This window comes from Cavia porcellus, unplaced genomic scaffold (assembly GCF_034190915.1).
Source record: "Cavia porcellus strain 051 isolate PalLab524CR breed Dunkin Hartley unplaced genomic scaffold, mCavPor4.1 scaffold_40, whole genome shotgun sequence".
Lineage (NCBI taxonomy): Eukaryota > Metazoa > Chordata > Mammalia > Rodentia > Caviidae > Cavia > Cavia porcellus.
This window is the reverse complement of record NW_026947523.1, coordinates 1,733,303-1,746,867: the sequence shown is the minus strand read 5'-3', so window position 1 is coordinate 1,746,867 and position 13,565 is coordinate 1,733,303. Positions and strand designations below refer to the sequence as shown.

The 13,565-nt window shown below is 60.6% G+C and overlaps 1 protein-coding gene across 1 annotated transcript in view; it reads left to right on the top strand.

Moving 5' to 3' along the window:
* The first annotated feature begins 620 nt into the window (after window positions 1-620).
* The window catches only part of Tafa5 (TAFA chemokine like family member 5), a 145,783-nt gene continuing 132,838 nt past the window's right edge, over window positions 621-13,565 (top strand). Inside the window, exon 1 of the mRNA XM_063243895.1 lies at window positions 621-826. Within this exon, the coding sequence (XP_063099965.1) occupies window positions 715-826 (112 nt within the window). The 5' untranslated portion in view covers window positions 621-714. The remainder of the gene's footprint in view (window positions 827-13,565) is intronic.

Below are 13,565 nucleotides of genomic sequence, written 5' to 3'. Positions count from 1 at the left end.
ACCCTGTTACCAGCCCAGCACTGTGAAACCACAGACCACTGGAGCTTGACCTGTCCGGGCTCCAGGAGAGAAGCAACCAGTGGAGTCACTTAAGAGGTGATCGCCAGAGATGAGCACAGTGTCCCCGGTGAAGAGGATGAGAGGGACATGGGCTTCCATGCCCGGCAGTGTCTACCCCGGGTGTGCAGGATCTCACATGGCGCAGGGCCTCAGGACCCGCGGGTCCAAGCCGCAGTGCTCCGTGGAGGGCCCAAGGCAGGCTCTGCTTAGAGTAAACTCCAACCGGGGCCAGGATCCCACCCCAGGGGAGGCCTAGGTTCCCGCCTGCCAGGCCGAGCCCACAAACTTCACGCTCCACAACCTGTCCACACGGCGCCCGGCCGTCTCTGTCGCCATCCAGAGGCACAGCTCGGGCGCGCCGGTCCCTCCGCCTCCCCCGCCAGTCCCGGGCCGGCGCTGGGCCCCGCGCGCCGTGTGCGCGCGCACTGCAGCCGGGGCCGCGGAGGAGCCGGGGCGCGCAGCGACGCCCAGAGCCGCGGGCCGGCGTCCCCGGGCGGGCGCGTGCGGCAGGCGCGGGGCCGGGCCCGGCGGCGGCGGCGGAGGCGGCGGAGGACGATGGCGCGCGCGGGGCCCGCACGTGGAGGCCGGCGCGGGGGCGCGGGCCGGGCCGGCTGCTGAGACGCGCAGCTGCCCCGCGCGGGCGCCGCGGCTTCAATGGCGCCATCGCCCAGGACCAGCAGCCGGCAAGATGCGACCGCCCTGCCCAGCATGTCCTCAACTTTTTGGGCGTTCATGATCCTGGCCAGCCTGCTCATCGCCTACTGCAGTGAGTACCGCGCCCGGCCCCGCGCGGCCCTCGGCCCGGCCTGCGCCCCCGGCCGCCGAGTGGCGCGGAGTTGGAGCGGGGCGCCGTCCCTGTCCCCGCCGCTCCCGGGGCCCCTCGGCCCGCCGGCCCGGGCTGGGCTCTGCGCCCCGCTCCCGGCGCCCTGGGGTGGCATCTCCCGCTCCTCCGAGCCCCGTAGGGCCCCGCGCCAGGCCCGGGTGGAGCAGCACGGAGGTGCCCACCGTGCCCGCCCGGCTCCTGTCGCCTGTCGCCGTCACTCCCGGCCCAGCGGCCCTGCGAGCAGCCGCGCGGCCGGGCGGTGCGCGGGGGGCGGCGGCGATCCGGACGCGAGCGACTCGGCCGGGTCTGGGGCGCTGTGCCCGGCGCTGGCGGCCCGCCGCACTTCCGCTCCCGGAGACTTGGGCCGCGGTGGCTGAGCCCCAGCGGGCTCCTGGGGGGTCGCGGGCTCTGGTTGGACCCGCACTGCCTCTGTCTGTCCGGGAAACCGCTCCTGGTGCCTTCCGAACGGGAGGAGTTGGGGGGGGGGCGCCAGGAAACCCGCCACCCTGGAGGCATGCGAGAGGGTCTGGTGGGACGGAGCTGGGGCCAGAGGGTCTGCGTGGCCCTCGGCCAGGGTTGGGGGTTGGGTGGGTGTGCAGTGGGGGTGAGCTCCCAGCTGGGGGCTGAGTGCAGGGCTGGTCTGTGCTGGGCACAGAGTTGGGGTGGGTAATCAGCGTCCTGGCAGCTTCTGGGCGGGTGGGCACAGGCTCTGGCTGGGTGGAGGGGGCTTGTCCGCTTCCTGACCACTGGGCACGGGGCTGCCGCTGCCTTTCCATCCCAGGAGGAAGCACGGGTCCTAGACACCTGTCAGGGTATTGCCCATGGGTGCAGGAGGGATGGGAAAATGGATTCCTGAGAGAGAGAGAGAGAGACAGAGAGAGAGACAGACAGACAGACAGACAGACAGACAGAGACAGAGAGTGGCCGGCACTGAGCCTCTCTCTGCCTCCTGGGCTGGGCCACCTCTGAGTACGGATCTCCAGCCTCCTCTGGTTTCAGCCTTCTGCTGTCTTGGCAGTGGGACTGCAGTGGCCTCTGAGATTCGGCTGCCAGAGTCCAGGGCACCAAAGGACCCTGAGCAGAAATCTTGTCCTCTCTGACCTGGGCTGTGCGTTCAATGTGATTGCTGTGGGTCCTCTGGGGAGGGTCCCCAAGGCAGGGAGGGTCAGGCAAGGGGAGCTGTAACCCAGCTACTCATGGGGACTCTGCTCTCGGGGTTACCCCTCTATCACACTTGGTAAGCTGGCTGCTGGGCCTGGGGGTGTACATGGAATCTGTGCCCCTCCCCCAGTCCTGGGGGAGGCGTTCAGGGGCTCCTTATGTGGACCCCTGAGCATGGGGTCCACATCCCTTGGTGATGTGGAACGGCTTAACAGCAGGTAAACTCTTAGAGCTGAGGAGGTGGCTTTTGAATGCACTTCCTAGTGGCTTCATGGGAGGAGGGGCCGGGTCAGCAGTGCTGGGAGGACCATGTCCTGCGGGAGCTCCCGCTGCTGCCCTAACTGCTTCCTCCCTGGTTCTGGCACGGTGTCCTTGGGCCTGCTCTGAGAGAACCCAGAACCACAGGCGGGCCCCTGGAAGGCAGCTGGGCAGGTGCAGAGAAGCCAGATGCTAATTGCTGCTAAGAACATGCCACCTAGCCCGAGGCCTCAGCCCTGCACCGCAGCCAGCCAGGACATGCCCCCGACCCCCTCACCAGGCGCAGGCAGCGCTGCCTCCCCCACCCCGGCCACAGCCCAGATCCCAGCGCCGTCACTTTGTCCCCGATGGATGGCTCACACCTGTCCGAGACTGCTGCCTCTTCTCCTGAGCTGGATCGGAGTGCAGACCTGGCCCTGCCGGCCGCTCGGAGAACAGAGGGAGAAAGAGCCCGTCTTGCAAGGGCCCCGCCACGCCGAGAGCTGCTCTGCTGTCACAGCAAGGACATTTGTTAGAAATGTCCAGCGCGGCCGCTCTTGGCGACAGCAGCTTGGGTGAGCTGTGTTTTGACAGCTCTTTCCTCCCCGCTCTGTGGAGTGGGTTAGCTGACAATAAGATAACATTTTGGACACACCCCATTACCCCAGGAATGCACTTGGAGAAATTAAAACATTTCACTGAGATACAGGGTACACATAATAGTAATTTACAGCTTGGAATTGCAGCCTACCGAAAAAACAAAAATTCTCTTCTCTTAGAATTGATAAAGCAAATAAAATGATGAACAGTTCCTGTGCATTCCATCCTCTCACCCAGGATGTCTAGGATGCAGGAAAATAGTTCACATCTTTGTTTGTAAATTGTTTTGCTATCAGCGAGCGTTTTTTATTACCCCGCATGTTCCCGGGTTATGGAGCAAATGTACTTGTATCGGATTAATTGGGGAAGTGATAAGAATCACACAGGATCCCGTCCTCCTGCCTCCTGACTCTGTGTTTCTCCGCAGTATGTGAGGTGTTCACTTCCTGGTGATGCTAAGAGGAAACCGGATTAGTTCCTGGCCTGGTTTCTCTGAGGGGAATTCTGCCACTCTGGCCGGGTTTAAAGTCCTTCCTTCTATGCCTGAGGCTGAGATTCACATTTAAGGGGTTGAGCGCCACTCTCTGGCTAGAGAAAGACCTGCAGTCCACCAATTAGGCTGGTTGCTATGGTGACACAGTCTTGTCATTTTCTCCTATTGGGGAAGAATTGCCAGGAAAAGCAAAAAGGGAAGGGGGCCCTGCGTGGTTTCCTTTAAAGTGCACGCTCCATGGTGCGTGTCCAGCGCGCTGGCCACAGGCTCCACTTCTTTGGCAGACGATGCTGCCAGAAGCCTGCATGAGTGGACTTAGGAGGTGACAAGCTTGAGGCAAAAGTTGCTGGGCTCTGTTCTGGGCCTGGGACTACTCGGGTGGTGGTGTGGAGGAGCCAGCACCCACTGACGACCTCCAGTGTGCAGGACTCAGAGGCCAGCCGGTCCGGACCGGGCTCCCAGCTCCCGAGTGGGAAGGGGCCTCTGTGCCAGGGCCAGGGTGGCTGCCTGCTGTGCTGGTCCCTGAGATTCTGCCTCACCTGCTGGCTGTGGTGTGCTGGACATAATACCTGTGAGGACCGTGGAGAAGACTGCGCTGCTGTGACGTGTGACCGCAGCCTCGGGTTTGACACCTGCAGGCAGTGTTTAACTCCTAGGCGAAGAGCTCTGTGCGTTAGTGTTCACAGCACCGGCCCTGTGGGGGACACACTCTGGCAGGTCAGTGGTGGGGACAGTCTCCTTTCGAAGCACCAGGGAGCCCTGTGGAGCAGGACAGGCAACCAGGACATTTGGTGCATTTTTTTCTTAAATAAATCCCTTCAGCGTGGAATTGTGTCTTCCAGTTAAATCTCCTGTCCTCAGCTGCAACTAGGAGGAGAAATTATAAACAATTTTGGAGTTGTTTTTAATCCATTAGAATACTAACCAAGCATAGGCACTCCGATGCGGCATTTCTTTTATAAATACAATTTATGGCATATTTAAGAGAGATTAGAGTAAGCATCTCCTTGCGACTCAGTTTTTATTTCCGGTGTTCTTGGAAAGGTAAAGTAGAAATGGTGAAGCCTTAATGAAGGGATACTGTCTGGGATTTTTTTCCATTTTTTAAAAATTTCCTACTGTGTTTTAATTTGATGGATTTCTGGCACAACATGTGCCGTTTTTAACAAGGACATAAAGATAGGTTCCTTCTCCCGGTGGGATTTTTACTAGCTGAGCTGGGTGTCCAAGGACCATGGCGGTACAGGCGGGTTGTCTTCTTGGACTTCCCGAGGGAAGACGCCTCTAGGACAGCGACCTCCTCCTGGCCCCTGGACTTTCCCTGGGCCAGGCCAGGCAACACTCGAACCCAAACCCCGAAAGGGCCTCAGCCCGGTGGCTCTGGTCCCCGGGACTCCGCACTCTGGACTCTGCTGCTCTGTGTCCATGGCGTGAAATATGCAGATCAACTTTTGTGGTGTGAAGTATTTTCAGGTGACTTTTATGGGTGTAATTAGGGGAAATGTTATGATAATGTGGCACTAGGAAAGGAAAGGAAAGCAAAACATTAAAATCCTCGTTTCTTTATATAGCATCCCAGCTGTGCTGATTGAGAAGGACTCGTTTTTGCATTAAAATGTGGCACTCTGGACTTAATGACCTCGGCAGACTGCCACCTGTCACCCAGAGCACTGCTGATGACAGCCCAGCCCCAGCCATCACGGGAGGAGTGGACAGGTCGCGGCTGCAGGGACTCCGCTATGGCGAGCTCTGGAGTGCTCACGTGACTTCCTGGGGTTTGGGTGCGGGGTGCATGGTGTTGGCTGCTGGGTCAGGGCCTGAGGGTGCTGGGCAGCAGGGCCCAAGGGCAGGTGGCTGCCCTTCCCCCATGCTGCGCTGCAGGCCGCTGAGGGCCTTCTTCCGGCATCTCTGGGAAGGCCCTGCGATACCCCAAGGCCTGAAGGCCCCTGGAGTCCCCCAAATGCTGCTCCTCCTGCCCAGAGTGCTCTGCTGGGAATGTGTGCTAACCCAGTCCTGGCAGCTGATGGAGCTTTCTGGGCGCTGGGCTTCCCCAGAAGGCTGGGTGGCTGGCTGCGGGGCTCTAGGCGCCTGCCCTTCTTCCTCCTCCGTCCAGGGAATGCGAGGCATCGCTCCTGGGAGCTCCGGAATGTCTGCTTACCGATTGAGAGTGCTGGCTGGATGCTTTCATCTCCAGCCAGGCGGGGCTGGGGCCTGCTCTGGGATCACTATCCGCCAACTCTGTGCTGCTCTAGTGGCAGCACGGGCCTGGCAGACAGTGTCCTGGGTGAAGGCCCGTCATCCCTCACAGGGACATGGCTCTGCGGCTGTCCTTCCTGGCAATGGGGAGGTGACCAGGCTGGAGGGAACCAGCGGCAGGCCCAGTGGCAGGCACGGTGGAGGCTGGGAGCTCTCAGGTGCCAGGCCCTGGGGCAGAAATGTGGGCAAGACAGCTGCTGTCCTGGAGCTCGGGTCTCGCAGTGGGGTGGCGGCAGTAGGCACAGAGCAGAGCTGAGCGCACGGGAGAGCACCCTGGCCAGCACTGGGTGCTTGCGGACCCTGCACCTGACTGCTGGCTGCCACCCTGGCCCTGGATCTCGTCCGTGTCTGAAGCCACCTCTGCAGTTTGTCCCTGTGTCCTGTGCCTGGTAGTCCTTCTCTCCTCCAGGGTGACCACCCGAGCCCCCTTGGCTTCCTTTAGGGTGACTGCTGTGCCGTGCCCTTGGCTCCTGTCACCATGCTAGGGGTCTCCCAAGCTTGCACCTTCTAGCTGAGGTATGAAGCCATGCCCCTCTGTCCTGGCCGGAAGGAACCCAAGCACAAAGTCCTATCCCCACCAGATACCTGTCCTTGGGGGAGGAGCTTCTGTGATGGCTTCTGGAAGCTTCTCCCCAATGTCCCAGCCTGCCTTGCTCACAGGTATAATCCTGATGGTGATACTCACCTCCATCACGTGCTAGGCACAGTTGCAGTGAACTGGACCCGTCTCCTGGGGTGGCCCCAAGAAACACTCCCTCCCTTCTTCCAGAACCACGGCCCCTGTGCTGCGCACTTAGTGTACGGCCCCACCCCGCCCGCCCTGTCCTGCTTTTCTGATGGCCTTCACCTTAGACTCTGTTGCCCATCCCAACCTCTAGGCTAACACTTCCTGACCATAGTGCCCTCTGGGCTGCGAGCTGCATGGTGTGATGGTACCCCAAGCCCCTGTCCTTAGTGAACTGAAACAAATCTGCAGAGGCCCCAGCCCCACAGGCTCAAGGGCACATGGTAGCCAGGGGCACCTGACCAGGTGTGGGGCAGGGGAGGGCCTGCCGTGCTCTGCTGTCCCCCACCGCTGCCTGAGTCAGGCAGTACAGGGCTTCTCTGTGCCCCATGGGCACAGACAGGGACAGGCAGTGTGCCCATGCCTGGCGTCCACTGGGCAGCTGTGGCCCAGGTGGGCTGGAGAAGGGCTGGTGGGGGCCGTCCCACACAGAAGGAAGAGCCTGCTTAGCGTCCCATGAATAAATAAATTGTGAGGAAGCATGGGGTCACCCCAGACGGGCCTGGGGTGGGGTCTCACCCTCTCAAGTGGCCATGTCCCCATAGGAGGGGGGAGCTCTGTCCTGAGGCCTCCTTTTTTCCTATACAGGGTCAGACATGCAAGCCGTGAGGCGATGGACAGGAGCCAGGCCAGCACCTGCTGGCCACAGGGATCCTATCCTACAGGCTCCCTCTAGAGACACTATAGCTGCCTCATTGCTGGTTCCGCTAGGCCTCCCCCAACTCCTGTGTGCACAGATAGAAAATTCTAGAAGGGGCATTTCCATCTCTGTAGTCAGCAAGCTGGAGAGAAAGAAGTAGAGCTCCTGGTGGGACCTGGGTGAGAGGACCTGTACTGGGAGCATGGCCTTCTGGGGGGTTGACTCAGGCTTTGGGGGGCGTGGTTAAAGGGGGCGTGGCTGGATTGCCGCTGCTGGAGGAGAGGGAAACGGAGGGTGTGAGCTCTGGAAAGTGTCTCTGGGTGGCAGGAGGCCTCTGGTTCTGATCTCATTGCAAATAATGGAAGGCTGGCTGCAGTGTGAGGCACCCTGGCAGCTCCTCGGGTGAGAAGGCTCCCATGAGCCCACCTTGGGCTCCCTCCCTGCAGGTCCATCCTGCTGCCCTCTGGCTCATTTCTCACACAGTGCTGTGGCATATGGATCCCTCTCCGTGCATCTGGGGCCAGCTGAGCAGCCCATGGGGACCCCCTCTCCTACTGTAGCTGCACTGTGGTGTCTCCCCCAGATCTTTCCGCTGGGGGGCTGAGGCAGAGTGTGCCTCGTGGGTGTCCTGATGGCGGGTGCCCCGAGGACCTGCTGCTGCTCCTCCTGGCTCTGGGATCCAGACCTGACCTGGGCTCCACCCCAGCAGACTGGCCTCATGGGGTCTCAGGGGGTCTCCGTCCCCGCCAGCTCTGAGCAGCGCTCCTGGCCGCCTGAGATGTTGGAAAGGCTTTCTGCAGAGGGGAGGTGTCCACGGGCCTGATGTGCCTCCTGGAGGAGGAAGCACCGGTGTCTTTATTTCTGTCCTCGCCGGTGCGGTGTACAGCGTCGTCAAGGGTGATGAAGCCATTTGCACGCCATCGAACACTCCTGGTACAATGGAGCCCGTCAGTTGCTCTCCTCCTGAGCCCACTTGCCTGACGACACTCACATCTCCAGGAGGCCCTTAGGGTCAGTTGGATCTCGGGGGAGTCTGGAGTCTGGGAGGAAATTCCAGAGGCTGCTTCCCATCCTGTGCTGCCACTGCTGCCTCCCAGCACCCCAGTGGCACACAGCTGGCCTTGTCCCTGCCCTGGCTGAGCTCAGGCTCCTGAGGGCTCCTCACGGGTCAGGGCTCAGACCCACCCAGCACCCTCACATTCCTGCCTGACAGGCACCTCTACCAACATTCGTCTGGGCTGGAGTTTTTGGTTTCTATCTTTTCAGGGCGCAGGCACAGATGGGGCTTCCTGTGCTTTTGGGTCATGCATGGTGTGGCCACGCTCAATGGCTAGCAGCACAGGACTGCACACATGTCTTACAGAGTATGACTCAGCCTGGACACTCCCCAGGGCCCTGCTGGTAACTCCCAGCACTGTGACCACAGTGTGACCACACCCTCAGACTCATCGTCCAGCCCTCCGGGTCAGCATCTGTGGAAGCCCCGAGTTGGCACCAGGAGGGGAAGGGAGCCTCGATCATTCCAGAAGGGACCCTGTGGGACATGGTCTTACTCCGTGAGCTGGAAGCAGAGGGGTAGCCCATCCTCTTCACTGGTCAGCAGAGGCTAGAAACCACAGCTCCCCCACAATATGAGGTGAGCTGGCGTGGACCCAGAGGTCATCACCTGAGGCTGATGCGGTCCCTGCCCATCCAGGCTAAGGTGGACAGTGCCCCTTACTCTTCCGCTGTGGTGGCCAGCAGTGCCAACTGCAGTGACCCCTGGAGCTCACACTGCTGTGTCCTCCTCCCTGTGACCATCTCTTTGTGACAGTGCCCTGTGTCCCCAGAGCCAACTGCCGTGTGCAGCCAGGACTGGAGGTTCCGGGAGGGGCCTGCACGGTGGTTGTGGCTGAGCCATCGCTGGTGCAGAGTGTTCACAGTTCACTTGGATGGCGCCCTGGGAAGAGGGGCGTGTACAGGGGTGCTCAGGGCCAGGTTAGCCTCGCAGCCCAGAAGGTCAGGCTCATCTTCGCTTGGTACAAGAGACCCTATCCTTGGTTGGCACTGCTACTCTGACCCTGTCACTCCCATTGGGGATCTCCTGCCCCAGGAGCCCTGGTAGGTGTCCCGAGGCATCTGGTCCTGCCTCCTGCCCACCCTGCCGCACCATGTGGGGCCTTCTCCTTCGTCCTCTTGCTGCGGCTGGGCTCAGGCTCATACTCTAAACCATGTGGCTCTGGGGCCACGTGCAGGATGCCTGCTGTGCAAGGCCAGTGAGCTGGGCTGTCCTGGGCAGGAAGCCTAAGACCCATTCAGTGTCCGGTTTCCCATGTGTTCATCTGTGCTGGCACTAAGTCTCTGCCTTTGACACCGAGCCCACTGGCGCTCAGTGGAAGTCTGGCTGCCTCTGCACCCCTACAAGGTGCTATCCCAGGCCAGGCTCACCTCAGGGAGCACTGGGGTTCCTGGGATGGTGGAGAGGTAGAGGCCGAGGCGGGAATGGCCGAGAGGGCTGAATAATGCGGATAAAAAGTGCTGCCCAGTAATGTCTGGGGCGTAGGAGTGCTGGGCAGTGGGCTCCTCTCCCAGCTGCAGTGCTGGGCATGGAACGGGGTAGAGATGGGTAGGTACCTTCAGTGCACCAGGCTGAGGGGAGCATCTGGCAGAGACCTTTGCCACCTGCTGGGCACCTCGAGGGCCCGAGAGGTCTGACAGGGTGGGTGATGGGAGCGATAGGAAGGCCCCCACCAGGCCACAAGTGTGTGGGGCAGAAAGTGCTTCTTTTGCCGTTCCCCTGTCTGTGCCTCTGCACCCCAGGTTCCTGCTGTATCCATATGCAGCCTGGCAATGGTCTCCAGGTTCTTTCCCGCGAGGACAGACAGGACAGGAGCTCCAGGTGTGGGGCGCAGGGCTACCCTGGGGGACGTCCTGTTACCTTTACCTGGGCCGCCTGCTCTTGGGGTCTTGAATTCTAAACAGGAGGGGCTGGCCCATCCCGTAGGTGGCCTTGCTCAGAGTCACCCCTAATGACCCGAGAGCCGAGACCAAACGGCATTCCCGTGTGAGGTGGCCTGTAGCAGCCCTAACCAGGCTGTGTTCCCTGATGTGCTTGTAAGCTCCATGGATCACAGGAGCGGAGAGAGGATCCTGGCCCTGGGGCTGAGGACAAACCGCCCCCTGGCTCAGGGCCTCCTCCTCCTGGGCTTAGGGCTGAGCTGGAGAGGAGCGGGTTTGCTGTCTTTTCAGTAGCTGCTGTGTGCTGTGTTTTATTGAGTGTCCAGGCAAGTTGCTTTAGCACGTGCCCGTAGCCTGAAGCCTCTGCGTTCCGTTTTTGGGGGGATCTGAGCATGCTCCAGAGGGCTTTCCTGTTCTGATCTTTTAGCAGTTAAAATGTTAATGAATCAGAGGTCGCCTGAAATGCAGCGCTGCCTCCCACAAGTGGCGCCTCTCCCTCTGCCTTTTGGCCTCCCTCTCCCTCTCACTTTAAGATACTTCACTCGTCTGTTTTTAAATTAGCTCTCCCGCAGCATCGGTTACCTGATAGACTTCCCCAAAAGCAGCCCAGCACTAATGGACTGAGCTGGACTCTGTATGTGTTCAGGAATCTGTGCTAATTCACACAGCTTGAGCCTGGGCTGCAGGGGCGAAGGATGGAGGCCAAGGAGCCACACGACATCTTCTCCATCCTCCCTGTGGTCACCCTTGTCTTCAGGATACTCCCACTGTGGGCTCAGGGCCAGCACTGGCCCCAGCCAAGACCCTGTACCTCGGAGGGCTTCCTGGAGGGCGAGAGACAGTGGATCCCTTTCTGGAGACTGGGGGGCAGGTTCGGTTCCATCACTTTGTTGGGTCGGGCTGCCCCTCAGCCTCTCTGGGCACAGCTATCTGGGGCAGCACTGGAAACACCCTCAGGACCATTGAGGCTCGTGGGCAGCTGCCACACAGTGCCCAGCGCAGAGGTCCGTCCTGCCCTATCTGCTGGCATCGCCTCCGCCTCAGCCCTTCCTGTGCGGCCTCGGGTCCCCCTGCAGGGCTGAGTGTGCCCTCTGTGTGTGTGGGGGCTGTGGGGAAGGAATGGGAGCCCACGGGTCACTGACTGGGGCTTCTCGTTTTGTGCCACCATGCGCCCTAGAGGATGAGGTGGGCTCCGGCTGCCCCGGCCTTGGCCCTAGTCATGTTTCAGACCTCAGTGTTGTCAGACTGAGTTCATGGAAAATCCTGTCACCTCTGAGTGCATTTACTTTGGGAAGCTGAGGACGATCTATCTATGCCTTTTGAGATGGGTGCTGTCTGGGCATCGAGTGGAGTTGGCAGCTCTGAGGAACTGCCAGAATCCAGGGAGCTTTTTCTTAGCGATGTGGAGAATTACTTGATGGCCTCCTCAGATCCTGGGCAGGACCGAACTCCCTGAGCCAAACGTCTGCCCTGTCAGCAGGTGACTCGGCCCATGAGGGCCGCCAGCTCCATCTGTAGAGACCCACTGGCCCTGATGTAGACTCTAGCGCTGAGTTTCCTGGTGGACAAGGCAGGAAGGGGAAACCCCTGGCTGCGTGGCTCTTGAGGTCTGTCATGATCTCGAGCATCTGGAAATGCTGAAACCACCCCAGTGGGTTGCTGCTCTGGTATTGTGGTGGCACTTTGACAAATCTATAGAGGGCCCGCTGTCATTTCCACCCCACGGGGAAACCACAGAGGCTCCGTGTTGGACATGTCACATGGCTTTCAGCCAGGCTGGCCGCAGCAAGCAGAGGCCACAGGAGCTGGTGCAAGCAGCGTCATGCCAGGTGTGGCCTGCACCTGGTGGAGTCACCCAGACCACAGTCACCCCTGTCTCCAACCCGCCTCTCCTGCAGCTCGGCAACTGCAGATCACAAGGCTTTCGCTCCTGTGCCTACCCAGTCTCCCGGGGTCTCCTCTGTCCCCTGGGGGCCTCCTTCCCTCAGGACATCTCTGCTCAAGGTCACGCTGACCTTCCAGCCACCCATTCCAAGGGTGCTCCTGCAGCCTCTGCCTGGTCCTCCTCACAGCTGGGCACCTCTGGGTGCTGGGCCTGGGATGCCCTGCGCCTTGCACCATCCCCTGCCCACAGGACAGTGTTCCATTCATCCCGAGAAGCAGAGACCTCTGCTCTGCAGGACCTGGGAATCAGAGGCCGGAAGGAGCTGCACAGGCAGGAGGGTCCCTGGCTGTGGGTGGGACAGGCACCTGTTTGGGCATGATGGAAGGCATCACAAGCACCGTTTGCCAGTGGACAGGCCTCTATGAGTTCCTGACCCTAGACCCCTGGTAGGGCTGTGTGGATGTCTCCGTCATCTTTGAGAGCAAGCAGGTGTCCTGAACACAGGTAGCCTGGCACAGAGAGCCCCAGCCTCGCCAGGAGATGCCAGGGCCTGCGCCCACTCGCACCAGGCTCCCCCTCCCAGCCAGCACCCACCCACCCACCACGGAGCCCAGGACCTCAGCCTTGACCTCTGCTGTCAGCGGGTGGAGGAGAAACCAGCTCGGTGAGGTAGGGCCCGGCAGCCGCCGCTGATTGGCCCGGCGATGTTCCTGCCATTAACTTTATGGTGCGCTACCCGAGGACTAATTAAACCAGATGGCGCAAGCCCGCGTGGAGGCGCAGAGACATTTTTACATTGAAGTTGATCAAAATTAGGTGGAACAGCATATGCTGGTGGAGATTGAGGACGCTTTAACTACATATTAACGGCTCTCCTTAATACCCCTGCTGGAGGTCCCGGCACCGCCCGCCTCTGCCCCGTGTGACTCCTCCCAGCCCAGCCCGTCCCTGTACTGGAGCCATGGTGTGCGGGCATCACCGAAGACCCTGCCGGTGACTTCCTGGGATCCAGCAGGAAGAGAAGCTGGAGCTTCACTTCTCAGAGCCAGGGACGGACACTGTGGGAGTCCATGGCCACGAACTCCCCCAGGTGCAGCTGTGGGCGCTGCCCCCACCCTGGTCCCCTGTCTACTGCTGTCTTATATCTGCAGTTGGGGACCGGGATTCAGAAGCAGCTTTGGCCTCTAAGGATCCACCACCTTCAGACAAAGGAGTGGACGCTCCACAGGGCTCTGGTTGGCAGTGGGCAGCAGGCAGCATGCCGTCCTCACAGCCACACTGTGCTGTGGCCTGGGAAGTCCAGCGCCAGGCCTGCCTCGTGTAGGGAGCCCGCCTCGTGCCCTGTAGAGAGCTGCTGGCTGCCCCTGTGTTTTATTTAGTAAGGTGAGAGCCACGGAACCAAACTGGCTGTTTGCAAGTGTGTCTGCTTATGCCACCATGGATTACCAGACCCCAGACGCGCTCGCCTCCCACCCAGGAAGAGCTGGCACCTGTGACACAGTCCCTGCCCCAGCCCCTCTGCCTGGAACCCCGGAGCCCACAGATGCTTTAGAGTGGAAGCTGTAGAGACGCATCTACACTAGACAAATGTCCGCCTATGGCCCTCCAAGCAGCAGCCTGAAGGGCCAGTGGGGGTAGCCCTGTGACCTGGGCCTGCCGCTCATCTGACCTCCTGATGCCCTGAGGTGC